Source organism: Chroicocephalus ridibundus, chromosome 6 (assembly GCF_963924245.1).
Source record: "Chroicocephalus ridibundus chromosome 6, bChrRid1.1, whole genome shotgun sequence".
NCBI lineage: Eukaryota > Metazoa > Chordata > Aves > Charadriiformes > Laridae > Chroicocephalus > Chroicocephalus ridibundus.
In genome coordinates this window covers 75,422,024-75,449,538 of record NC_086289.1, presented here as the reverse complement: position 1 = coordinate 75,449,538, position 27,515 = coordinate 75,422,024, and the positions used below count along the sequence as shown (strand labels likewise).

Genomic DNA, 27,515 nt, shown 5'->3' with positions numbered 1-27,515 from the left:
GGAATTTTATTCGATCTGCCGTTTTATTGCCCAGTTTGTCGGTGTCACCCGGCCCCTGCCGCCCTCTCCCGGCTCCCTCGCTCTCCCAGACCGCTCGGCCGCGAGCACACCGCCATCCTCCCGGCGACCTCCCTCCGGGCTCTCCGTCCCCGCCGCCGGCTCCTCCCTGCCGCCGCCCGCCTCAGCACGCCCCCGCCGCGGCAGCCACTGCGGGCCGCGCTGCCGCGCACACCCCCCTCCCGCCGGCCCCCGCGCTCGCCAACATGGCGCTGGTGCTGGCGGCCGAGCGCGGCCGCTGCTGCCTGTGGGCGTTGCGGCGGCGGTGAGTGCGGGGCGGGGGCGGCAGTATGCGGCGTGGCGAGGCTTTGCCCGGGGGGCGGCCGACGGGTCCTTCCTGCCGCTGCAGGGGGCGGTGCGCGCCGCGGCGGCCCGTTAGCGGGGGCCGGTGGGGGCAGGGACAGGAACGGAGGCTGGGCCTGGCGTGGGGGGGAGCGGCTGCCCCGGCGGGCGGCGGGAAGGGGCTCAGCGCTTCGGGAGGAGCCGGGGAGCTGGGCCGGGAGCGGGGACACCCGTGCCGCGGGCTCCTCTGTGGAAAAGAAAAGCAAAAAAAAAAATCCCCCAGAGCTTCAATCATAGTTTTAGAGGGTGGTGCAGGTTCCGGGGAGGTGTGCTGGGCCCTGGGGGTCGGTACCCGGGGTGCTGCGCCCCCGGAGCCGGTGAGCGGGGCAGCGGCTTGGTGGGGGCTTCGGGAGGTCGCTCGTGTCCCCTCAGAGAGCGGGGCTGAGCTGCTGGCGGCGTGGGGCCCGGCTGCTGCCCCGGCTCCTGTAGCAATTGCTGGACTCGATCCAGGATTACCATGCTGATTTATATTAAAACAGTTCCACGAGTTTACTTTTACAGTTTCTTCCAGTCACATAGCCTTCTCTACCTGATTTCTGGAGCCCTTTTTATTAGTCTGAGGCTGAATGTAATTTCCAGAATTCTGTATAGCTCTTCTTTCTCACTGTCTTTCCCATTCCTCTTGCTTGCGCCTTTTGTCTACATAAACAACTCCTGTTTCCTTTTTTAAGCTTTTCTGTTTTATGATTGTTCATGTCTTCTTTCCCGAATACATCAAGTTGCCTTCTCTGTGATAAATGCCAGATATTGTCTGTTATGTCCACCGAAAGAGTTTTGGTGGTGTTTTTTTGTCGTTTTTTGTTTGTTTGGGTTTTTTTGTTTTGAAATAGTGTGTTGACTATTTCAGTTTGAATGCCGCTAAAAAAGCGAGGGGATAAATTCTGTTTTGTGTGAATGAAAACACTTAAGGAGAGATCTGGTGAAGTTTGTACAATCTTCCTTGTGCCGGCATACGTTCCCTGCAAATACCTGTATCCAACGCTTGGGAGCTGTCAGTGCAGCCCTGCTACCACCCGAAGGGAAAAGTGGTTCAGCTGCCCCTTCTTCATGGACTTTTTTAACACTTCTGTGCTTATAATTTTGCAGGCAGTGGAGCCAAGTACAAAGATTCGTGAAATGGGCCTCAACAATAGGTATGAAATTTAACAACTTTGCTTGTGTAATGTGGATTGCTTTACCATTAGCTTTAGACCATAAGTTGCTGAAAAAACGTAGTTTTTTAAGAGCAAGTATTCAATGTTTCTGTAGTTTTTGAAAACAGTAGTCTGTAGCTGACCTAACAGAAATAACCTTTAATGTGTAAACAACATTTTGAATAATTTTATCTGTGGTATTTAGGTATACTCACCTTCAGGAAAACTATTTATTTTTGTGATGTTTTCCTCTGAGTCCTTTTCTGATACAAATGTTGCAAAGTCTGTGAAAATTGTTTTTTAGGCATAATGGTATTTAAACAATATATGAAGGCAAGTTAAAAATACTTAGCAAGATGACTTAAAGTGACCCCGTTGTCATGTTATCTGAAAAGATATGTTTTAGAATTCAGGGGTATACTTTAATTTTATTAGATGGTTTTAAGCTGTTTAGTTCAGGTTGTGAGGTCTCTGACTGTGCAGCCCCTATGTTTCTATCATGTTTTAACTGCTATTAATAGGAGCTCGTAAGTTACTGTTCTAAAAAGAAACAAACAAAACAAACAACCAAGAAAAAACTTCATAACTTATTATTTCTTTGTGACGGTGTATCAATGGGAATTGGTGCTCTTCAAAGAAATGTGAATCACTTTTACTGGGGGGAGGGGGCCAGGTTTTTTAGTTGTTTCTAGGTGGTCCAGAAAGCACACAGTAAAAATATAAACATCAACTTTTAGGTTTAAGTGTTGTTTTAGGGTTAGAATAGACTTCTTGGATTTTAAAAAGAAAAAAAGACTTAAACATACTTCTGCGTAAGGACTCCAAGGAAAAAATTCCAAGGCTAGCATGGAAATGCTTTTGGGTGAAGCATGTGTTTTTTCATTATTTTAAGAAATGCATAAACACTATAAATGATGAAAAAGAAATCTGAGTTTTAAAATTACTTAATTTCCAGGAATGTTTTTAAGGCTATATTTCTTTTAAGAGTTGCTTACTGTGCTTCATCCTTTTAAACAGGAGGTCACAGCATAGGGAAGATTCTTATTGCAAACCGAGGAGAAATTGCATGCAGAGTGATGCGAACAGCGAAGAAAATGGGTGTGAAGTCTGTAGCAGTTTATAGTGAAGCAGACAGAAATTCCATGCATGTAGCAATGGTGAAGTATATTCATTAATTTGTGACTGACAACAGTATTTCTCATTACTAAGTTCAATGTGAAAGTAGACGTGTGTGCTAATGCACTTGATTTTCACTGCTGTAGAGTTACTTCCAATTTTTCTTTGAATCAATGAAAAGTTTGCCTACTCTCTGCCTCAGCACCTGACAACTTTACAGGAAGTTCATTAAAGTTTGGCACTCGAACTCCAGAGTAGCCACTGGGTGTTAGAGAATAGACTCGTTATTTTGGGAAGAAAGTCATATTTGTTTCGCCCAGTTTTTTGCCTCCATGAAGACAGGCAGTGATTTAAACTGTTGCATGCTGGCAGTTTGATAAACCATGTAATTAGCTTGGAACTTCAGTTAAATTGGCTTTTTATTATCTAATAAACAGTCTGTGTCATATGTACTTTTTTCTGTAACAGGCAGATGAAGCGTACTGCATTGGTCCAGCACCCTCGCAGCAGAGTTACTTGGCCATGGAGAAAATAATGCAGGTGGCCAAGGTCTCAGCAGCACAGGTCAGTAGACCGCAGCCTTAAATCTTCCGTTACTTCCATGTTCTTGAGTTCTTCATTATGTTTACTGGTGATGTTTCCATTTTGTGTTTCCCTAGCACTCTACTGAAGTTTCAGGGTTTTCTAAGCTAAACTGATACAAAAATAGGCTGGTAACGTTATTCTATTTTAGGCCATTCATCCAGGTTATGGTTTCCTATCAGAAAACACAGAGTTTGCAGAGTTGTGCAAGCAAGAGGGAATCATCTTCATAGGTCCGCCTTCATCTGCTATCAGAGATATGGGTATTAAGAGGTATCTGTTTCTAATTTGTTACTTGGTTATGCAATTTACAGTTTGGCAAAGCTAATTTTATTAACAAATGACCAGTTGCTCCATAATTATTGTATTCTGTCAGTGTTCATTTATTTTTATGGCTTTCTTCAAAGGAATAAGCTCCGGGTTTGTAGGTGTGGGATTCCTATAGGCATAGAAACAATCAAGATTGTTCAGTTAGTAGGGTTTTAATAATTAAACACATAACTGATTGTAGTTTTCCAGAACTGGGGCATTGCAGTGTTACATAGGTGAGGGTTCAGCAGTCAGACTGGATGTCTTGTATATTGGTCAAAAGAACGGTGGGGATTGGTCAGAAGAACGTACCATCAGTGGTTATTGTGGCTCATGTAAAATGGGGCGATGTTTTCTTCATCACAGAAGATCGTATTCTTTCTTGCTTACATCAAAGAAATGTTTCCAGGGTATGATAAATCAAGAATATGGAAATAAGGTTATTACCAATGCACGGACTGTGTAATATTAATCTCAGAGAATTAATTTTTTATCGCTTCCTAATGTGAGAGTAAATTACCTCTGTAATTTAACTAGTTTTGCAAGCATATTTGAAGTTATAGTTGTTATGCTTGAGTGTTTTGTGAGTGGCGTGAATCCAGCCTGTATCATGAAAAGAGTTTTGCCTTTCTACAACTTTAAATCTAATCTTGGCAGGATACAGCATTGTAATTTGAAAATGCTAGGTTTTGGCCTCTGTAATGTGGGTCAAAAGATAGGAAAGAAAAGTAAGCCTGAAACTGGCTGCTGCTTTTATGTGGAGGGCTTAGAGAAAAAGATCCCTGTTTGAAACGTTTGATGATTTACAATCAAATGCTGTGTAACCCACTTACGTAAGGAGTCTCGTTGAGGTCAGTGGAACTACTTTTGTCAGGAGAATTAACATTGGGAAATTACACAAGTTTGGAGCTTAAAGTAAGAACAAAATATTATTATCATTCTAAATATAAAACTATTCTGTCAAAGCACTTCCAAAGCTATAATGTCTGCTGCTGGCGTTCCTGTTGTTGAAGGTTATCATGGAGAAGATCAATCAGATGAGTGTCTAAAGGGACATGCCAAGAGAATAGGATATCCAGTAATGATTAAAGCTGTTCGGGGAGGTGGAGGAAAGGTAAGGGAACTAATCTGTTTACCACATGGTGTAAAGTTGTCATGTCTGACTTCTGTAACTGAATATTCTAAAAAAAAAATAATAAATAAATCTTTGAAAACAAATAAAATGGAAAACTACTTTTGGTTAGGATTTATTATTAATGTCCAGTCCAGCACTATGAAATCTCACTTCCATTTGTTGTGCAGTCAGGCACAAGATACATAGGTGGTACAAATTGGAAGAATTTTGTTTATTTCAGTGGATCTCCAGTATTTCACATAAGCAGAAAAGTTGTCCTGTGGATTTGTTTGCGTGAAATTAGATGACTTTACGTTGTTACTTTGTGATAGCTTCTGTGACTTTTTTGCTAACAGCTTTAAATGTTGCATAAGAAGTGATTAGAAATACCATTTAAATACTTGGTGTCTAGACACTTTTTAGCATAGGGTGAATTCTCTGTCTAAATCTGATTTTACTCTGAAATAAATTTCTGTAAAAATTCTACTTATTTCCAAAATAGCTGCATTTTTTCTGTAATGAAATCTGTTTTTCCCTGCCAACCTTGGAAAATTTCTATGATACTTAAGAATAAAACTGAATTTTGTAATCATACACATCAATGGAATGATAATATCTATATTTTTTACACTTCTTGTGGCAATTTCAATGGGACTTAGTGGGATTATCATACTGGAAGCTGATACACAATTTTGCTAAAGTTTAAGAAAGAAGGGAAAAGTGTTATCGTTAAACTCATTTCTTTCTGTTTGTGCGCAACAAGGATTTTTATTGTGTACCCTATTTTTAGACATTTATATATGCTTCTTTCTGTATTTTAGGGCATGAGAATTGCTCACTCAGAAAAGGAGTTTCTGGACCAACTAGAATCAGCTAGGAGAGAAGCAAAGAAGTCTTTCAATGATGATGCAATGCTGATTGAGAAATTTGTAGATAATCCAAGGTGAGAAATAGTTTTGTTTTTTTTTTAATATAAACACTGTAATGTTTATTCTACTCTTAAATAAACATAGTTTTAGTACTAGGATGAAAATTGGTCTTGTATGTTTTATTTGCACTATGGCAGGTTTTAATTTAATCAATATTCTTTATAATGTATTGAATTTCTTGTAATGACTTTGTTTTGAATGGTAAGAATTAAAATATTGCTGCTTGGGAGACATGGCAGTGACATTGAATGACATTAATATTCCTCCTTGAGTAAGCTTTCTAAACTCAATTTAGATCTAGAAAAAAAAAATCACTTTATAATACTTAAACTACAGACCCGAGTCAAGCTGTCATGGTGTTTCTGCTGCCCTCAAGTGTCCTAAACTAGTTATTTGGTCTTTCTCTATTTTGATATTTAAAACAGAAGTGATAGTCTTTAGCTTATGCCTGACCTGTGAAACTCAGCTAATTTATTTTTATGAAGAACTTCTCACAGAGGTCTATTTGATACTCTTGTACTTTACATCTGGTTTTCTTGAAGCATCACCGTAAAGAAAGCATTTATTCTAAAGAAACTGAGAAACTGCTGATGCTGTCAGATGGGCATGAGGAAAATCTCATGAAATTCCCGGGGAATTTCTTTTGCCAGCATGGGAGGATTATCAGAACGGTGACAGATTTTTGTTAGTTTTATACATCGAACGAAGTTCTGCCACCTAATAGTTATCCTGTGAAACGGCACGTTGAAATAAACAGTTATTCCCCAGCCAGGGCTGCTGCCTCTTGGGAGTTGCTGCACAGTAAGTTATGAGGGAAATCATTGTCAAATAATAGTAGAGTGCTTTTACTTTCATTATAATAAAATAACTAATGAAGAGGTAGCAGCCTCTACGTAAGAATCTTGTTTATCCTGTGGCCTATGAGGTTTCACTGTAGTAGCTGGCATTTAGAATCCCGCTTCATTTAGGAAATTGAGGAGGTCTGAAACAGGTGAAATCCTGCATAATAGCAGCCTTATTTCTACATTTTTGGCTATTTGAGGGCAGACACTCAAACCTATAAGAAGTCCTAATGGACTGCGTGTAAGTTCAAAGTCTGTTTGGGTGAAGTCACTTGCAGGATTGGGGCTTTATTGAGATACATTGAAACATTCATTATTATGAAACAGGCATGTTGAAGTCCAGGTATTTGGTGACCAGCATGGCAACGCAGTCTATTTGTTTGAAAGAGACTGCAGTGTGCAAAGAAGGCATCAGAAGATCATTGAAGAGGCGCCAGGGGTGAGTAGAAAGTTCTTAGGATATTTTTTTGTGAACTGACATATTTTTAAAGTAACTGGTAACTCCCATTGAATTTATTTAGTGCGTAGTAATTTGTTTGTAATTCTCAGTACCCGTTTTAATTTTGCTGCAGAAAATGTTCTAATTGAAAAAATGACTTTCTTTAGAAAATTATTCTCAGGGAAAAAATATGTAGATTTCAGATATAACATTGGTAAGGATTTCACTACAGTTGCTAAATATTGAAAAATATTCAGGCCTAGTAGTTTAATAACACCAAAATTCAAAATAACTTATAATCTTTTGTATTATTTTTTTACAGCCAGGAATTAATCCTGAAGTTCGAAAGAGACTTGGAGAAGCTGCTGTGAAAGCAGCTAAAGCAGTGAATTACGTGGGAGCAGGTAAGTCTGTGGAGGTATGGCTGCTCCTGAGGTACGCTTAATTAGACTTTAAGCCTCAAGGCAAATGGCATCTGATTGATTTAGATTATGACACAAATGCCCCAATCTTTTTGAGGTTTAAGCAAGTAGTTAATTCTGATGTAATTACAAATGTAAACTAGCGTAGCATACCTGGTCTGAGCTGAAGACCGGTGGCAGCCGAAGAATAGAAAGACAAAATTTCAGAGCAGATAATTCAGTCGACTAGGTGGTTGTTGGAAAGAAAGCATTATGGATGTTAGTAAGTTTGAGCAGAGCAAGAGAAAAATAATTTCTCTTTCAGCATACAAAAAATAATACTTTACATTCAAATAGTAAAACCTTAAAAAAAACCCCAAAAAACAAAACAACAAAAAAACCCAAAACCAAACACCACAGCTCCCTGTCTGTAACGGCCACTCTATTTCCCAGATGAAAAATAACTTGCTAACATTATTTGTGACTTTTCTCACTGGTTTTTTTGGGTACTTGTTTTTAAAAAATAATTACACGCCCTATGCATACACACAATACTTTAAAGAGTCTTGATGCACTTTCTAGAGCTCTAACAAAATGCAGCTCTTCGTGTAGAGGAGAATGGCTACTAAACAGCGCAGGATATGTAAATGTGCAAGGAAACAACCCTTTCTGTTTTCAGACCTCAATTGTGTGACCCTTTAAGATAGTTTGCGTAGGATTTAATGAAATTTCGTGTATCTGGTATAGAAATAGTAGCCTTGTCCTGGCATAAATCAAGTGTCTTAGGTGTCCGTTCTGAAAAAGTCATGTTTCGGTGAAGTGCCCTTTTATTAAATACTTCAGGAACGGTGGAATTTATTATGGACTCCCAACATAATTTTTACTTCATGGAGATGAATACCAGACTGCAAGTAGAGCACCCAGTTACCGAGATGATCACTGGAACAGACTTGGTGGAGTGGCAGCTTAGGGTAAGTGTTAATTGATTTTACATGTAGCGTTCCTCTCGTCTGGTGAATATTCTTTGACATTGCCTATGAGAGACCAGACAGGTTTTCAGATCCTCATCTATTCAGCTAATAGGGTAGAGTTTCCTTTGCTCCGAAGGAACATATCTCGTATTGCTGTATTTGGTTGTGGCGCATGGTGTAGATGCTCTGAATTCCAGCAAAGTCGTGTTCCAGTTGTGTACCATTTTTTAAAGTATATTTAGAGAGATTATAGAGAATGTGGGAAGTGGGAGGAGTAGGGTCCTGATCTTTCCCTTGCTGTGCTGAAATTTTTTTAAAAACTCCAGTTCAAATGCATCGCTGGCCCAAAAATCGTTCTTGGATCAGGCCGTAGGAGGAAAACTCTTCACAAAGCTATGTGTCTGGTTTTATACCAGTATAGTCACATTCTCAAATAAATGTATAGTTGTGGGGACTGGGAACAGGCTATTTCCTCACACACCCAGTATGCAGAGAGATTACTCACGTGTCCGAATGATAATAGAAAGTTTTGGACCTTAAGGAACTGGAAATGAAAAACGATTCTGGTTAAGTAAATAGGAAAGTGAGGACAGCAGCACATGTTGAAGGTAAGTAGATAGGATGGGGAGTGTTCAGTGTAACCAGAAAGAAAACTAAAATGGCAAATGATGATGCAAAAAGGAGGAACTTTTGGCTTCCTGGTCTGGGAATGGAAACTGAGCATTGAGTGCTGAGTTGGAGCGGGGATCAAACAGTACTGGCAGGAAGAAAAAGAGGTGAGGTGGAAAGGTTGAGTGGTCTTGGTATGCGGCTTAATGAGTCAATAGACAGAAGATGCCTGTCAGTTCTTGGACAGATTGTTTTTATGAATCTGTATGGTACTACTCTTTCTGCGAAGGCTAAGTTATGTTCTGCTGCCTCTGCTGAAATCCATGGTGGCAGAAGGCAGAGTATGGAAAACCCCTGACACTTCAAAAGAACGTGAAATGTTGCTACAAATTTTTTGATAGGAACTTGTATTTTCCCATGTAGGTGGAAATTGTGTAGCTTCCTGGTAAAGGATCTCCTCTGTGTTTAACTGCAGCAGGCTTCTTCTTACTATTTTGTCCCTAAAAGCCCTGTTTTTAAGTCTCAAACCGGAGCGGTGTTGGTGTTTGTTGGTATTCCCGTATCTGTAATGTAAATTCCTTTGAGTAATAAAACGATGTTTCCTTCCCCATTAAAGGTTCTTAAATTGTTAGAAATCCCTTAGAGAAATGTTCCCTTAAATGTACAGGTCCCATAGTCTACAGAAGAATCAACAGCGTATGCCAGGAGTGCTGGCTGCCAGTAATCCATTTTATCATCTGCTTTTGGAGCAATTTTTCTCTAATAAAATCTTGTCTTAGTTGACTGGGCTTTAACTTAAATGTTTAATTATTTTTTGACATAACCAGTAGAAAAAAATTAGACTGTTTTTTCCATTGTTTTAGCTGTATGAAATATTAGGAGGTCAATTTACACAATAATAATTCAAAATCCTTTGACTGGTGACTCCCAGAGAAAAGGAAGGAGTAACTTCAGTATCAGCCTTTTATGACCTACCACGTTTTTCTCCTTGTGCTTTTTTTAATGTGCTTTCTAGTTGTTCATGTTTAGAAGAAAGAGACTGAATATTTCATATATTGTCACTCCAGAATATTGATCCCATGCTAAAGAAAAAACCTAATGTTTTCAGGTTGCAGCAGGAGAGAAGATTCCCCTAATGCAGGACGAGATTCTGCTCCGAGGCCATGCATTTGAAGCTAGAATATATGCTGAAGACCCTAATAATAACTTCATGCCAGGGGCTGGGCCGTTGTTGCACTTGTCCACCCCACCACCTGATAGTTTCACCAGGATAGAAACTGGAGTCAGACAAGGTAAAACTGAAGGCAGTGGTGTAGTAAAAAATATTTAACATCAAAAGGTTTTCTTTGTAAGCATTTCCTTCTTTGGCCTAAGTAAGTTTGTCTGACAGGGTGTTGTTACCAAGACAAATCTCTACAGAATTACTCCTCCTTGTGATTGTCCGTGTTCTATTGGTCAGTCACTGAATATTTTATTTACCTCTGTCCAAATTATTGTCCATTGGCTCATGCTGATTATATTCTCATCGCAATTTACCAATTCTGCATTCTGATTGCAAGAAAGAAAACTGAATTTGAGTAATGTTACTTCTGCAAAAGTCTGTACTGAAGCTGTCCTTATTTGAAATACCAGGTCACATCATTAAAGATTAATGTTCTTTAGGACACAGAGAACTGTGGCTAGCAATTGTGTCAGAGTTTAATGCCATATGGTGTGCAGTACTCTGCATTACCAACTTTCAGAAAGTACTTGGTTCAGCGTTACAGCATTTTTTAATATATTTTAGGTGATGAAGTTTCTGTTCATTATGATCCAATGATTGCAAAGCTAGTTGTTTGGGCTGAGGATCGTCAAGCAGCCCTGAGAAAGTTACGATACAGTTTGCGTCAATATAATGTAAGTAGAAGGCACCCGGTGTGATTTCAGATCTTGAGCTGACTTTGAACATCTTGAGCTAACAAAATATGAATGAAATACTACAGTAAAACAAAATTGGTTTCTAAGAGGGAGCCTGCATTGCCATTACCATTTCAGATTCATTATTTGGTTGCAGAAGCTGTATTTTTTCCTACTTTGCAAACTGTTCTCATTGGTGGAGTGAGCAGAGGTAAGTGTGAGTCCAGCTTTATGCATCGCTTTTTCTTAAGTCTGCGATATCCTCAGTTGGATGATGCAGCTGGGACTTTGTAGAAGAGTGAGGCAAAACAACATTTTCAATTGTAGTGTGAGCTTTCTCAAACTTAAAGGAATTTATAGGTGGAATTTGTGTCAGACCATGTTTGCTTGTAATTTCTCATTTATAAAAACAATTAAATTTTTAGACTATAAATGTAGTAAAGAAATATGGAGAATTTTTAATGCTGTCAGTTCTTTTTAAGAAGTAGTCCTTTTTTCCCCCTGTAAAAACTACAAGCATTGTATCTATTTTCAAAAGTGGATTTCAGAAGGTTTAATTTGAGGTGAAACTGAATATTATTTGGGCAGAATTAACTTACACTTTTAAATCAATAACATAAACATGATTGAGGTATGGAGAATGTTTGGCCCGCTATTGATTACTGCAACTGAGAGAGGAAAAAAAATCCCTTGGTTGGTTGTTTGGGGTTTTTTTGGTTTTTTTTTTTTTTTTTAGAATTTTCTTAGTAGCTCTGTCAATAGATGTTGACAGCACAATATAGTTACCAGTTTCACTGATTTCTCCAAAATAATTATTTCTATTGTCATGTTGTTTGCTTAGGTATTTTGCAGTATAGTAAATTTATAAAAGGCACTCTTCCTTTTGTTATTATTAAAAGATCAAATATGGAATATCTGAAACTACTGTAAATCATTTTTAATAAGAGGCACTTTTCATATTAAGAATGTTCTTTTAAATACTCAGAGCACAATTTTCCGAAACAGTAGGGTTTTTTTCCTAAACTACCCCCCATTACCGTTACAGGGAAACTTACTTTGAATTCACAGTGGTCAAAGACAGCGTTTTGAAAACAGAGTGCTTTTGAGAAAGCTACTCCTCTTCTTGTTTTGTTTTTAAGAGCAAGGTTTCATTGCTAATAAAACAGACTAGTTGAATTAGTTACATTTTATTGATAAACTTTGTGTTTTGATGTTGCTGTCTGAAGAAACATTGATCTATCATCTATGCATAAGCAGAAAGCTGTATATTCATTCATAACTTCATTTCCATTTGGCAATATGCTGCTTTTTCTTTACAGATTGTAGGATTAAGCACTAATATTGATTTCTTACTGAGCCTGTCGGGACACCCGCAGTTTGAGGCTGGAAACGTGCATACTAATTTCATTCCTCAACACCATGATGAACTATTTCCAACCAAAAAGGCAACCCCCCATGAAGTTATGTGTCAGGCAGCTCTAGGGCTCATACTGAAAGAGAAAATGCTAACAGATGCTTTTAGAGATCAGTCGGATGGTAAGGACGATTCTTCTTTTGTTTTATTTTATTTGCGACTGGATTAGACAGTGCTGTGAGCTCATGTGCAATTATTTAATTTGCATGCTCCCTTTTTGCCTTACTTTGTGCCTGCTCAGGGTTCTGTGTTCTGGCATCTGTCAGATATTTACACACGGAGCAGACTATAACTTTTGTTAAGGGACAGATAGTGAATATAACACCATTGTAACGTACAGACTCCTTCCCACAGCGCTTCAGACAGGCACTATCTGAAGGACCTTGGGATTCATAATTGGTGTCACTGTGTACTCTTTGCTCGTTACAAGCATAAACAGTGAGTGTCTGTCACTATTATTCCTACAGTTGGCCCAAGGTCTTCAGAGATAAAGTTGGCTCTGCTAGGACTGGGAGAGGCAGTAGGGTTTAATGGAATGAACAGGGCTCTGGGAGCTGAACGTTCTTGAGTTCGGACACTGCTAATGGCTATATCAGAGGGGCATGTGATTGCTCTCAACAAAAATTTAATATAAATCTAATATATGCTGCCAACAACCTTGTTAATTTTCTTTCCACCTCCACTTTAACTATACTGGAAATGTGGAAGAGTGGGGTTGGAAAGATTCCCATACACTATTCCCTTGCTTCAACAGATGATGAACTAATCGGGCAATATCTGATAGCTGTACGTCTGATCCGCTCTCAAAACCACTACATAATAGAAAACCCCTTGATCTTCCCTGGCAATTTGCTGCCATGTTTGACTACTCTTACAGTTGGAACCTTCACCTAAAGGTTAATCTGAATCTGCTGTGTTGTAGTTGAATTCCCATGCTTTCTTGTCCTGTTCAAGGATGTGTTCGTGGAGAACAGTCAATATCCTCCTCCTTAGTCCGTGCTGTTAGCGTCGTGTTTTCTCTGGGTTACACAGCCTCAGTTTACTCAGTGTTGAAGAGTGAGGAATTGTCATTATTACAGTGGTTCCCCAATCTTTTACGTGCAGTATAAATATGTAAGTACGATGGTAGTAATAGTAGGACATTGATTTTTATGGTGTAAGTTCTAAGTATTGTGTTTTGCCAAAGCAGAATGAAAGTAATGTATCTATGTATTTTGTGTTTTAGATAAATTCTCGCCATTTGCATCCAGCACTGGTAGAAGAATAAATATATGTTATACTAGAAAACTGTCTCTGCTGGATGGGGAAAACAGTAAGTTAACAAAAAAGCGTGTGGAGGGAGAGGAGATACTTTATGGATAAAGTTATTTCAACTGGTGCTTGAAAATTCAGGCTAAGAAACAGCAAGTAGAAGCAGTATGAGTTTAATGCAATTTACGTTGGGAATTCACAGAATTGCATGATTAATCCACACTGTTAGCTCTTGAGGAGATATAAACCAAATTCAAACGACACTACTGATGTTCATCGTTTTTAAAAGAGCTGTGCGCCATCGACTTTTTTTCTTACTTCACTTTGGTGTGAAAGTCCTCAGCACCTTTTCCCATCAAAAACCTGTTTTCTGTCCAGCTAACGTAGATTTCAGAGCATAACAGCAGGTCTTCATCTTTGAAAAACAAATTGTCTAGAATTCAGTATGAAATCTGCAATGTGTACTAAGCTAATCTGAAAATACTTACTCTTTCCCTAGTATTGGTAGGGTTATTTTTTGTTATCGAGAAAGATACACTAAATACTGTTTATATGTCACGATTCTCTAGATCCTGTAATTAAATCTACTCACGTATGTATGTTTTGTTTTATTCAACAGTTGTGGATGTAGCTGTAAGTTACAATCAAGGAGGGTCATACAACATGCAGGTACAAGTCCATTTTTTTTCAGATATTTCATTAGATAAAAGAAGCATAAGTTCCTTGTAGACTTCTCTCGGTATTAACTGTTACTAAAGTTGCTTGGTAATTACTGATACAGGATTTTGGTTCCTTGCAGACATTGTAGGCTATTATTTTGTCTTGAAATTATCTCTGCTAGATGCTGGATTGGCATAGAAGAGCTACTAAAATGCTTCTGAAAATAAGGCTAAGTAAATACTGGAGAAACAAATGCTTTTAAGTTGTTACTCCTTATTTTTCTCTTCCTGAAATTTGTCTTTCTAAAATGTTGTAAGTTAGATTTAAATCTGCATTTAAAAAGACTTTTTTCCTGCAGGACCCCTGCTTTATTCTGTGCATGAGATGGATCTCCTGTGGGATAAATAAAAGATTTCTAGAGCATTATCTGTAAGATAACACTTTTTTTTATTTTGAAGATGGAAATTGGAAAGTGATTACCAAATGAGATGAAGAATGATGAGAGTTGTAAATCTTCTGGTTAAATAATTGAATGATGCCCCATAGAATTGGCTTCTTTCTCTGACTATGTTATGGAGGTCCTATAGGATACAGCTCAAGATGCTTTAAACATAGATATTTTAGTGTGAGCGTGTGTGATAATCTGTAATTGCGTGGCTATGGGGGCTGTGTTTTGCTGAGTGTTGAATCACTTTCTTGCATCACCTGGAGCCGAATGGGTTTTCTCTCACATTTGGCACCCAGACTGATTGCAGCCTTGAGAATGCAGTCTCTCCTTAGGTCAGCTTCTTATTTCCAATATTCAGAAAAGGGGAATTATGAGAATAAGTCAGTATTTATGAACTGCTTAGACTGTACAGAGATGAGCATACTAGAAAAATAGTGAGAAAATTATTGTGCTTTCATGTGTATAACCACATATTGGGTAACTCAAACCCTTATTTTTACTGATACGAACATTGAGATAACCCACACCCCTCAAGTAATACGTAGGTTATTTTGAGTGTATTGATTACATATGTAATGCAGGAAAGCTTTTAGATTTTAGCCTTATCTCATATAAGTAATGTCAGCAAAAACTAAAAAGAGACTGGAAGGAACACAAAGTGGGGTCATTTGGGGAGGAGAAGTGCAACCATGGAGAATGTAGACTCCCAGGGAAGAAGGACGAATGGGTGCTGAGATGGAAATGGGGATAAGGGATGGAGATGCAGAATTGGGAGCTGGTCACAAGGCAGGCGGTGCTTCTGGTGTGCTGCAAAACCTGTCGTGAGGCCAGTCAACTGGAGCGGGTTGCTGGGCCACGGAACTGGCAAGCACTCACAGTGCTGCCCCGATTTGCACCCCTGCTCAGGATACTGATCAAGCACGCAGTTTTTTGCTCGGGGATCAGTATCGGATCAACAGCTTCCTTTCAATGCGTGTTACAAGGTCTTCATTTAGTGGAAAAATAGTATGCGACTGTATAAATGAAGACTGAATTTTTTCTCTACTCGTAACATCCTGAAAGACCAGCATGTCCTTGATTCTTTGCTCAGTGATGTTAGACTTAAAACTAAAAATTTCAGTGAAATGTAATGCACTTACGTTCACGTTCTGTCTTTGTATTCTGAAATTGTGGCAGAGGTGCGGTTTCCATTGACACAGATGAAAGCGTTGCCTACAAATAAATGATCTTTCTGTTTGGTCTTTCTGTTGCAGTTTGGGTGTCTAATTGATGCTGTGTCCATTCTGCTCTCCTCTGCTCCTGTGTAGGTTTACCAAACATATCGTAGTTTTTGTATTACAAGCTCAGAAGGGTGAGGAAGTTACCTGCCTTTTGGAAAGTGTTGTGGAATCTTAAGATAACAGCTGAATAGTATGAAGGAAGTCAAGATGCTAGGACAAATTAAAATTCTGGATTCTAGTCACATCACTAAACTGAATATTCTGATTATTTTTTTGTTGTTTTTCCTGAGAAATTGCATTCCTTTGTATTTTGCTGAGTGCTATTGCATAGTTTTACGATAGAAATTTTCCTGGGAGAGCATAATAGCTAATCTTCTGAGCTGATTGCATTGGATACAGAATACAGTCTGTAAACTGAAAAAGAAAGGATAAATAAGATTTAAAAATACTTTTTTTTTTTTTTTTTTAAATTCCAGAATTATCTGGGAAGAATCACAGGTTATGACTGTATACTACAAATACTAACTTTTGGTTTATTGCTCATGAAGGGCTAGGCTTTGTCCTTGTAAAAGCATTTAACTTTCAGATTCAAGACAAAACGTTCCTGATTTCTGGAGAGATGGTCACTGAAGGTGATGCACTTTACTTGAGGTCCTCAGTAAATGGAACAGTGTGCAAGTCCAAATTGGTCATTTTGGACAACACCATTTATCTCTTCTTTCCGGTAAAGTTATTTTCTTTATTATCACAAGTATACAATTTCAGAGTTTTGTCCATGTAAATGAGCAATATAAATTGCAAGAGAATGTGAAAGAGAATCATAATTTCAAGTTCTTACATTGGCCTATAAGTTTTGATACTTGTTGGTTTTATAGCTGTAACTAGAAGTTAGTTGCTTGTGGTCAGTGAGTGAGAAAATAAATTGCTTTGAGAAAGATAAAATAGAATTAGGTGAATCAGAGTTGCAAATGATGGTTTGGGAGGGGGGAACACAAAATATTAAAACGGTCCGTTATCGAAGTTTGTCATAGAACGGTAGCAGTTCCTTCAAACTGACAATTGTTTGAAAGTGCTTGTAACTGGTATTTTTATTTCAGTGTTTTTCATTATTAAATGATAAGAAAGAAATCTGTGGGATCAGAGTGGGGTCTGAGGTGGGGGATCTGGAAGAAATTTTAGGATATGGGTGGGAGAACGAGTCTTTGGGAAACTTTGGGTAGCAAGTCTGAGAGGAATCAGGGGATTTTGAATAATGGTGAGAATTTTTCATTAAACTTAGCACCGAATCCATTTCCTTGTGAACTGAGAAACATTCGTTGTCAGCTCATACTGACGATGCTTGGCAACGAAGAGGCCAGTGTCTGCCTTGTTGAAGCAACGTGCCCATCCCTTGTGCGAACAGCCTTTACTCGTGTTCTAAACCCTTCTGGCTGTCGCTGCGGGACTGGGGAAGGTGTGGGTTGGGAACAAGGGCCCCCACGGAGCCCCTGTCTCTCAGGGCTGGTTCCTTCCTTGCTGGTCCGCAGCAGCAGACTTAGACACTGGCAGAGCAGTAAGTGTGTCCAGTCTTGTTGCTGCCCTGGCCCCAGTAGTCTGGCACCCTGAACAGTTGACTGAGTTGCCTAAAGCTGCATCTGCTTTTTCCCAGCGTGTGTACTAGCAGTATTTTATGTTATTAACTCATATGTCGTTGATTTTATTTCTGTAGGAAGGGAGCGCTCAGGTTGGCCTCCCTGTTCCCAAGTACTTATCTGCAGTGAGTTCGGTGGGAGTGCAAAGTGGTGCAGTAGCACCCATGACAGGCACCATTGAAAAGGTAATTATAATAATGTGGGTGGGAAATGAATTCTCCAGTATATATCCAAGTCCAGTCTTCCAGAAATGGTGCTTGCTTCTGTACTGCCAGGAGAGAAACACGGCCAGAAATGTCAGTGCTGTGAGACTCCTCCCATCGGAAAAAGCCCTGTTTACTCCCAAGTTTTCAGCAGCCACACAAGAGTTTTTCAGGCTTCTAGTCTTCTTTTTCTAGAGCTCTGGACGATCTGAATATTTAACTAGTATTACTGCTTAAATAATCTTTTCTTCATCTTAATTACTTTCTAAGTCGAAGTTCCCTGAAGTGTCATAGGCTGTTTGATGCATTTCACCTAGAGTGATGCGATGCTAGATGTGCGATGCTAGATGCATTTGCAAAAAAAGAAATATTCAGAAATGCCTTTTTTGTGAAGCTGTGTGTTCCGCTGCTGCTGGTTTTGTTCCTTTTTCTTTAGCTCAGCAAGTCTTGGGTATTTCTCTGTACAGTGGTGAAGTTTTAACAGAAAAGAGATTTCCAGCAGAGTTCAGTAGTTAAAGGATTCTGCTAGCAATAAAAAGGCGTGAACCCTTCCAGAGGCTGGCGTAGGTTGCACGTGGATTCTTACACATTGAGTGGACGTTCTAAATGGGAATTATTGTAGAAAAACTAGGTGGCTCCTGCAATCTTCTTTCTGGATTTTGTTTTAGAAATGACTTTAGGGACTGGCTCCAGGAAGAGGCTCTGCGCTTTCTCTCTCAAAATAGCAGCTCTTAAGCCCAGAAAGGGCATTGTCTCTTCTAGTGTTTCTTCTTTGAAACATAAATGGCTTCCTGGTCATCCTCTGAGCTGTTACTGAGCCTCTTCTATAGTCTCTGACTTCCTTAAGTGTTAGCTAGAGAACTCGGATACCCAATGCAACAATAATAAAAATATTACGAGGCTGTTTTGCAAAACCACAGTCACTCAGTGGATTGTGCTAGCCAGGGTCCAGCTGATGATTTTTAATGGTACAGACGTGCATGATTTTTTTCTTTTCCCCCCCCAATTTTCTCTTGATCTGTAGGTTTTTGTGAAAGCAGGGGATAAGGTTCAGACTGGAGACCCTCTAATGGTTATGATAGCTATGAAAATGGAGGTAAGTGACTTATAAAAGGTTTTAATTACTGAGAAAATAAAAATCTGGTAGAATTTAATAATTTTTGGTTGCATTATTGAAGTACGGTGCAGAGTGTAGCTTGCAGATGTCACTATCACTGTCACATGCTGTGAAACAAGTGTTGTGTCTGACTAGATTTCAGGGGATTATATTTGCTCTTATTTTATTAACAAATGTTGATTATATAATCCATGGTATTCTGCAGATGTTTTAACATTCATTTGGTTATTAATTTGGGTAGCTTTGTCAGTCCTCCCCCCTTCCCTGCTTTCATTTTTTTAGCAGGAAACTGTCTATGTGTATCTCTTGCTCACTGTGAGGTAAGCGTATGTAATGTCTGCCATTATTTCATGCAGAAATTTAGCTAATGGTGACTTTGTGTATGTCCAGGATTTTTTTTTTTGTTTATAATCTTTTTATTGTTATTTACATAAAGTTTTACCAAGAGTACACTAAAGATGCTTTGTAATTGTCCACGTGGCATTCAGTAGACCAGCATTTTGGCCATTATATCTTGTAACATTGCTGACCACGGCTCAGATTGCTTGAACTATAGTTTTTGTAGCCTGAACTGGTTTGATTTGGCTATTATTTTACTTTAAACTTCAGTTTGTGGTAGCAGAATTAACATTGTTGAGAAAATCTGCCTTTCCCTTATCATGCCCTTCTATAAATTACACTATTTTTTTTGCAGTGCTATTGAAAAAGAAAATGTAAAATTTAAAAAGCAAATTATTATTTAAATGAATCCTTGCTTCGATGTGAGGATTTAGTATCTGTTATTAAATGTTTTGCTATTAGACTAACCCTATGTAGAAAATCATCAAGAAACAAAACTAACCTGGTACAATAACAAGTGGACTAACTGGGGGGTTGGTATGTAAACATGCCATTCCTTTACTGTCACTAGTAGCTGTATTTGTATTTCCTCTAGCTTTTGCCAAATAACTCTTCAATAAAGACCCCTCCTGGCCAGCAAACAAAAATATTTTTAGTAAATCTGCAGATTCCTCTTAAGGGAACAAATCTGCTATATGAATAACATTTTGGACTAAAACTGTACTATTTCTGCCCGGTATGTATTATAATATCAAAAAGAATTAGTGAAGTAAAATAACATTTAGCTGTTCGTACTTCAAAATATTATATTACATAACATTTTTTTGTCCTCAGTATCAAAATAAATATTGATGAGAAAATAAAAGTTGAAACAGGACTAGGATAGCATTTTAAAAGAAGGTTTAAAACAAATATACATGTGTCAGAGGAAGTAATTAAGTGTCTTCTGTTCTAATTTGACCGAAGAGTAGTATTAGCATTTGCTGGGGAAGGGGGCAAAGGGACGGTGCGGGCTCACCATCGATGGTTTCTCTGCAGCACACCATACGGGCTCCAAAGGCAGGAGTGATAAAAAAGGTTAATTTCCAAGAAGGTGCCCAGGCCAACAGGCACGCTCCGCTAGTTGAATTCGTGGATGAAGAGGCCGAGTCAAAATAAAATTCAAGGAAAGTGCATTTTATTTTTTCTACTTTGCTGATTTTTCTCTAAGGAGAAGATTTCTTCATATTTCCAGCAAACTGTTTTGTATAACAGATTGGGGAATTGGTTTCCTCTGCACTTCCTGCATAGTTTGACTGTAAATTATGCTGACTTTACTGAAATTTGGATATCACTACACTGTAATCGTATATTTAACTTGTGGACCTACGTGATTGTTGTTCAGTGGTTACGTTTGCCTGTGAAAAGGCATTAGACTGGAAAAAATGTGGAACTCTCTCGGGAGGGGCGAGGTTAGTTAGGACTGTGAGTTACAGACAGCTAGGGTTCCTCTGCCTGCCTTTCATTCACCGCTGCCTTCTTTTCTTGAGGTGTGAGAGCATTGATTTGAAGGAAATCTGAAAGGTGACAGTTGTTCTGTGAATTCATTTCTGTGGCAAAATTCCTGTTTGTGTCTTATGTTTTTGCCTGAATAGGGAATTCAAGTTTGTTCCTTAGCCCAGGATCCCTCTCAGTGAGTTTTGGTGCATCTTTTTTCACATTTACCTCAATAAGCAGTGAAAATTTGCATTTCAAAAATTATTATTAAATAATTTGAAATATCTGATACAAAGCATTTTTAAAATACATATTAGCATTTGCTACACTAATCAAAGCTGGAACGTAACTGCTTTCCGAAAATATCATTTGATCTTTAAACATGAAGTAGAAGCACAGAAAGATGATAAGCTTATTTAATACTTAGAAAGTGTGCCAAAATAAAATACTGACTTCAAAATCCTCATTACTTTTCCCACATTGTTCACCTTCTAATATATTACTTATTGTTGGAATGAATTATACCAAAGTCTTTATAACAACCTGGAACATGACTAAGAATAACAGTCAGATTGTTTTTGTATTTGCGGTGTTGCAGAAGAGAAAATCGGTAGTTCTTTGATATGCAAAGGAAACATTTCTCAGACACAGCATGCTGATCGTTTGCCGTAAATTCATTTTAACTCGTTTAAAAAGTACCTCAGAGAGAAATGAAAAGGATAATATGTTTTAATTGTTGCAAACTTACAAATCTTTCCACCTTCTAGTTAAGGTGAAGTTCTGCCTGTCATAGGAACTTTTGATATACTAATGTAAGACAATAGCGTGGTTTATACTGCAGAAAGGAACAAACACAGATGCTGCAGTGATCGCAAACTTGTAGTTGCGTCTGTGCAAATGGAGCCTTATACTTACCCGAAATCTCACGTCCCAATCAATACGCAATGTCACAGGGAATTCTCTGATGTGATTCTGTAACTGTGCGGCCTGGCCTGCAATGCAGACAAAAACTGTAAAACAGTAATGGCTCTGGATGGTCTTGTATATGAAAAGCATACAGTAACACTGTTCAATTGTCCTTGTAATCCAATGGCCACCTAACAAAATATTACACTCCAGTGATCATCTTGTAGAATACTGCCACAGTGGTTTTTAGTAACTGCCAAATAAAAACTAAGCTTAACTTTGAATGTTTGTTTTCATTTTTCTCCATTTTGTTCTTTCCTCGGTTGCTTATGTTTATTATGCACTAGAGGGTTTTAGGTATCATCATCTGATACCTGACAGACCACGATCTGCAGATGGCATTTAGGAGGCAGTAATCCAAAGTCATAATGGGTTTCACTGCAGGTGAGTTTAGTGACTTGTTTTATCTAAAAATTGAATCTACATCTAAAATCACGAACTCAGTCCTGAAGAGACACCGCAGTTTGGCATTTGTTTTTTTTTCTTTCTACATGACATTTCTGTGTTTCCAGACCTCCTTTGCTCCACTGACTCTAGCAAAACGTTAAAACTCACAGCATGAGGTTCTCTGTCCACTAATTCTGTGCTGCTCCAGCCAGCGAAACAAGAGCATGTTCCTTGGAAGCTGACAAAACGTCTCCCTTAGGAATGAAGAGAGACAAATAATGTCATCAGTTTTAATTTCCCCTTACTTCTGAAAATCAGCTGTTAGGTTTTTTCTCTATAGGTTCCCACTGAGATTGATTTTTCCAATAGTAATGGTTTTGCTTATTTCAGAATAAAGTTTCTTGCAGAAGTCGCTGTCAGAATTTGCACGCTTGAAATGTTTTGATGCAAGGTGATTTAATTGAACTTAGAGATACGCAAAGAATTATTAAAGGTAGGTTGTTCCTGTAACCCAGAATTTTAATTTACAAAATATTCAGAATATTTCTGTTTATTACAAATAAATCCTTGTGTTATAAATGTGAATTGGTAAGAGCCATAGGATAGTAATGTAGCTGTAACTAAACTGCTGTCTGTAGAACATTTAGTGGTAGAGTAAAAAAGAAAAGACTGGTAATAGTTTAAAATGCAGTATCTTAGTATTTGAGCTAAAAGGGTAATCTCCGCCAGTTATCTCAAATAGTGCTGTAGTTCTAATACAAGAGTCATAGATATATAGAAACAATGAATCTGAACTGATCCTAACTGCAGCGATGGACGGGATACGTAGTTCAGCCACAGTCTACGGGACAGAAGGAGGCCACTGGTGTTCCAGACCATGGCTCCTGTGAGACAGGATCGGAGTAACGCTCGCGCTGAGCCTGCTGGGCGGCGTGTGGCATTGGGTATGAAACGTCCTGCTCGGCAGCGTGAATGTTACCATACCAGGTGTGCCCTTCTTAAACTCAGTTCCCCACCTCTGGGATCTCTGGCTCTTGCAGCCTTCAGCTGCTGTCAGTGGCTGTAGCTAATGCCCAGGGAAGACGCGTGGCGTGGAGCTGGAATTCCTGCTGAGTCAGTGATTAGGACACAGGGAGTGGGAAGCAGGAGAGCAGGACCATGTTTTTATTTCGGCCACTGACTCACTGTGACTTCAGGCAAGTCACTTAGTAGATATTTGCCCGTGTTTCCTCCTATTTAGTGAGGTTGGTGGTAATCACAACACTGCAAAAATTTTTGATGCAGTCATTTATAAGTAAGTATTTTCCATGGTTGCTGCTAAGATTGTAATTTCAGATGTAGTCTATTTTTACTTGTTATTTTTTTACCTTTTATACAGGAATTATATATAGCAGTGAATTGTAAAAATAAAGTTTCCAATGTGTATTGAATCCTTCGTTGTAATGGTTGTACTACTCTGTTACCACAAAATCCTAGCTTCTGTCCTTATGATGATTAAAAAATGAATACTCGGGTCTTTTGGCAGGACCTTTAAAACTTAGTCAATGGTAGGGGAAAAAAAAAGTTGATCTGAGCACCCCACTCTTATTAAAGCAACTTGTTCCTATTTTAAAGGGCATATCAAGCAGTGCACTTAGCACAGGTATATTAATTTCTATTGATTATTCTTCTGTTCGGTCAGATCAGGAATTATTTGACTATGTTCTACCTGTCCTGTTTGTAAAAAGCCCAGCAATGCTGCGTAGAATGTGTTTATTGAACTGTCAATGGCAATCAGTTAAGGTCTGAACTCACAGCTTTTACACATGGTCTGTTCTCAACAGGTACTTTAACTGCTTGTGCAGTTGTGATAGACTTTACACACAGATGCTTCACAGGTAAATATCACTTAGTATCTTTATTATACTGGGGCATAGTCTTCTGCATAAGGATTCTGTTTGGAAAGTAATATATGCTACTGAATGTCGTATTAATGCAGAAATCCATAACTGAAACCTTGGCTTTTATTTTTATGTGGACTGACTGTATTTCTTTAAAGAAGAGAGCCTGGGTTCTAAAAGTAATGCGATATATTTTATGAGACGTTTGATGTTAGCTTAAAACCTGTTGATTATACAATGAATCCACGTTGAAATAAACATGGATGTCCTGTTGAATATCCCATATTTTTTATTATAACAGTAATAAGCAAGTAAAACACATGCCTAGAGTCCTTCTGGGTTTTGAAGTTATAAAGGTAGCTGGATTTTAGCTTTAATCTGTCTTCCATATAAACAGTTCTGGTGCAAAAAAGTTGCTCTTGAAACGGTAATTGGTCTCTGTGAATGGCAGGGAATCTACTCACTTAAAAAGTAGGGAAAGTGGGAGATGTTAATGTACTAGAGCTAGCAAAGCTCCAAAGAGTGTCTGGTGAGAGAGACTGCTGCTGAGCGCTGCCTCCCTCTCTTGCCTCTCTGAAAAGGAAAGAGGCATCTTACTCTGGGCTGCATCGCGGTGCTCGCTCAGCGGTGTGCACTGGCACACACAAAACGCTCAGCCATGAACACTGGTACAACTGCAGCCAAAGCCCCCAGGTGTGTTCAGCGTCCTGTGTGAGGCAGCCCAGGAGCACAAGGCAGAGCTCCTGCTCTATAGAGTCGTAAACTGAGATATAACGTGAACTAGAATAAACTCCTTTGTTTCACCACTGTATTGCTGCTGAGAGCTAGAGTCATGGGCATGGAACTTACCATTTTCCTCTTAAATATCAGAAAATTCATCTTGGCTGGACTGTGTAGCAGTGTTCCCCCAAACCAGTTTGCTGTTACGACAGTGTGAGGAGTGGAAATGGCTGAATGTGTGACGTGTGTGACAGGAGGTTAAGAGTCATCTTGTTACCCTTGCTTTGTATGTCCGCATTATTCTTGCAGACTGCTTACCTCAAGGCAAAAGGCTCTGCCTCCCACACTTGTAACTTACTGTTTTGTATATTAATAGCAAAATACGTGCTCTGAATTGGGGTAACTTATTTTTATTAAGTTGAACAATTAAAGATGGCATATACAGAAGATCACTGTGCTAGGGAAACAACAGTACGTCTCATCTCAGCTTCTTGAAATCACCCATCATTCTTTAGAGTGAGTATGGAAAACTGCTTACAGTTCAAAGGTGCAGGTTTTAATCATGAAGTCATACCTAGGATGGCACTCTCTGGTTTACAGCTTGGGAAATTTCTAATTGCGGCATTCACAAAGATCATACCTTGTTTACAGAAGTCCGTATTTCATAAAAATCAAATAACTATCTCAATTCTTACTGCCCTCTCATTTCGTAATTCGTATGACTTAAAATGTCTTGATTTTAGTATATGTATCTCAGTACTACTTATGAGTTCCAAAAAAATACCGAAGTCTTGCAGTCAGTTGCCCATTAGGTGCATGAGAAATTGTCAGACTTCGTTAGGCTCACTGACCTGACTTCCCTTCCTTTGTCACAGAAACCCGTCCTGCTCCCTCCCAGAGATACTGCCCTGTGCAGCCCAGCCCCTAACAGCGCCTTGGACTGGGTGTAGTAACGCGTTACCCTCTTGGGTAATACAGGAAGGATGAAAAACTTATTAAAAGGTGAACACCCTTCCCTGCAACTTATTAACAACAGGTTAATTGGCCACGTGCCAGCGTGCAGGTTAAACTGCTTTGACACCTACAGGAGCACTCAGACTGCTTACGTCCTCTGGGCTGCTTTCAATACAGAAAAAATGACATAGGCAGATAGGCACGTTCCAGCTGTATCAGCAGAACAGCGGGATAGGAGCAGACCACTGGGGGCAAGGGAACTTCATGCCTGTAGTGGCACTGAATTTCCTTGTGTGGGATAGTTCGTGGGACTTTGTTCTCCAAGTTACACATACGGTCAGTGTTTGCAGGCAAAGGGCCATAGTCATAACCACTTTATGGCTATTCCATCAGTGCAAGATGACTTGGTCGTTTCACTTTCTAGAGCATAAGGTAGCTGACAAAAAGATGTGGGGGTTGGAAAGACATTTCTAGGCCAAGCTGTTCCAGGTCATTGTTATCCTTCATAAAGCTTTGGGCCTCTTCCTCAGAAAGTGCTCTAAGTGGAAGTCCTCAGCAAGGGGATTACACTAAATGGATTCTGCGCTGACTTAACGTGAGTCTTGCTTCTCTATCTGCTCAAGAAGAGAGCTGAAGTCAGTGAAAACATCAATGTTGTATTCAGAACTATGCATGTGACACACCTGGATTTAAAAAAAAAATCACTGTCTGTTTCTCCTAGGGTTCCCAGGAGATGATAAGCCACCATTGGCTCCCACAACAAAACAAGGCAGGCATGCCCGCCTTACCATCAATTAGACAAGTCGTCATGTTACTGTGGTCACAGTGATTGTGCTCTATGCAGATTGCACAATGAGTATTTCCTTCTGGTCTGTATCGCTGAATGCAGGTGTCGTGTTTACAAATAGCAGAGCTGTTTATCACTGCTCTGACTGGTGTGCCATCCTGGATGGAGCTGTACAAAAGGTTACGTGTAACAAGCCCCATTTAAAGAACTTACTCTGACTATGTACAAACAGGCTTTTTGGCAGCCTCACAGTGCCTCTTGCTTTACAAAGCATCTGGTTTTGCTCAGAAATACTAAGGGTGAGGTTGAGACAGCACACAGGTCGCTGACGTGCAGATCTACACCTGCAGGCGTACAGCCAGCCAGCAGGTGTACGGACAGGAGTGGAAGCGGGGCAATCCCACAGTCCTGAAGCGAGTGCTGCGCGGGATGTGCTGCTGCAGCCAGCCACGTACGGGGGAAATAACCCGGTCACTCTGATCACGCTGGCTCAGGCTGAGGTGCCAGCCCGGCCACAGTAGCCAAGAGCTCTGGGTAGGGTGACTCCAGATTTGGCAATTCAGACGTACCCACAGAAGCACTCTGAAGTCAAGGCAGAAGAGCATACTGTAGCTTCCACTAAAACCAGCAATGCTGAGGAAGCCACTCCTTTTCTCATATACGCTTTCACCTTATAACTGAACTTAAACTGGAAGAAAACCAAACCAACCACAGAACAGTAGCGTGCACACTGGGAATAGCATTAATCTTCATTTCACGTATTTTTTTATATTTCACTTCCATTTCCCTAACTCATCCATTTTTATCTGCCCTGCTAGGAAGCCCCTGCAGAGCAGTTAAGTATGATTTTCCGTACCTTTTAAGATGGGAGTTCATAACGTAGAGAAATTTAGTAAGTTAGAGAGATCAAATCACAAGTCAGTAAAAGCTGGAAGCAGAGTCCAAATGCCCTGACTCCCAGAAAAAAGAAAGACAGTACAGCAGGAACAACTTCTGAACATTAAAGTACTGAGAACAACTTCTACCAGACCTGCAGCTAATTTAAAAATTGCTGATTTGTAACCCAGGTGGAAGATGAAAATAATGCATTGAACTAAAAGTTGTAGCAATGGTGAATTTTTCAAGGAATGTTTTTGAAGTAATCGTAATTTGAAGGTATAAAATCAGGCAAGTGGCACCTTATTAAAACTTATGAACAGTCTTGCATGTGAAGTTCCTTGTGCTGTTTAATATTTGTAACATTAACTTGAGTTTAATCTAAAACTCATTTGAAAACAAAGCAAACAACCATACTGATTTCAGTACCTTTTTAATTAGGACCT

At 39.3% G+C, this 27,515-nt stretch overlaps 1 protein-coding gene across 5 annotated transcripts; it reads left to right on the top strand.

Moving 5' to 3' along the window:
- The first annotated feature begins 212 nt into the window (after positions 1 to 212).
- MCCC1 (methylcrotonyl-CoA carboxylase subunit 1) lies at positions 213 to 27,215 on the top strand. 5 transcript variants are annotated; one of them, XM_063337602.1, is made up of 22 exons: positions 213 to 322; positions 1,486 to 1,532; positions 2,550 to 2,689; positions 3,117 to 3,212; positions 3,382 to 3,503; positions 4,506 to 4,653; positions 5,475 to 5,596; positions 6,752 to 6,863; positions 7,186 to 7,267; positions 8,108 to 8,235; positions 9,953 to 10,136; positions 10,631 to 10,740; positions 12,060 to 12,276; positions 13,380 to 13,466; positions 14,025 to 14,074; positions 16,320 to 16,457; positions 17,442 to 17,549; positions 18,592 to 18,663; positions 20,062 to 21,849; positions 22,243 to 22,345; positions 23,676 to 23,729; positions 26,128 to 27,215. In XM_063337602.1, exons 1-19 carry the CDS (start codon positions 264 to 266, stop codon positions 20,179 to 20,181), a joined length of 2,142 nt encoding a protein of 713 aa, XP_063193672.1. In that variant the 5' UTR covers positions 213 to 263; the 3' UTR covers positions 20,182 to 21,849; positions 22,243 to 22,345; positions 23,676 to 23,729; positions 26,128 to 27,215. The 5 variants fall into 5 exon arrangements, with proteins under 5 accessions (XP_063193672.1, XP_063193669.1, XP_063193671.1 ...); XM_063337599.1 differs by having other exon boundaries at positions 20,062 to 22,345; XM_063337601.1 differs by having other exon boundaries at positions 20,062 to 22,345; positions 25,328 to 27,215.
- Positions 27,216 to 27,515: the final 300 nt, after the last annotated feature.

What these genes read in the sequence shown, in the direction of transcription:
- MCCC1 (XM_063337602.1), top strand. Translation starts at nt 264, where the DNA reads ATGGCGCTGGTGCTGGCGGCCGAGCGCGGCCGCTGCTGCCTGTGGGCG. An exon ending in ATTCCATGCATGTAGCAATG is followed by an intron (nt 2,690 to 3,116) that starts GTGAAGTATATT and finishes TTTCTGTAACAG; the next exon opens with GCAGATGAAGCGTACTGCAT. An exon ending in TCTGCTGGATGGGGAAAACA is followed by an intron (nt 13,467 to 14,024) that starts GTAAGTTAACAA and finishes TTTATTCAACAG; the next exon opens with TTGTGGATGTAGCTGTAAGT.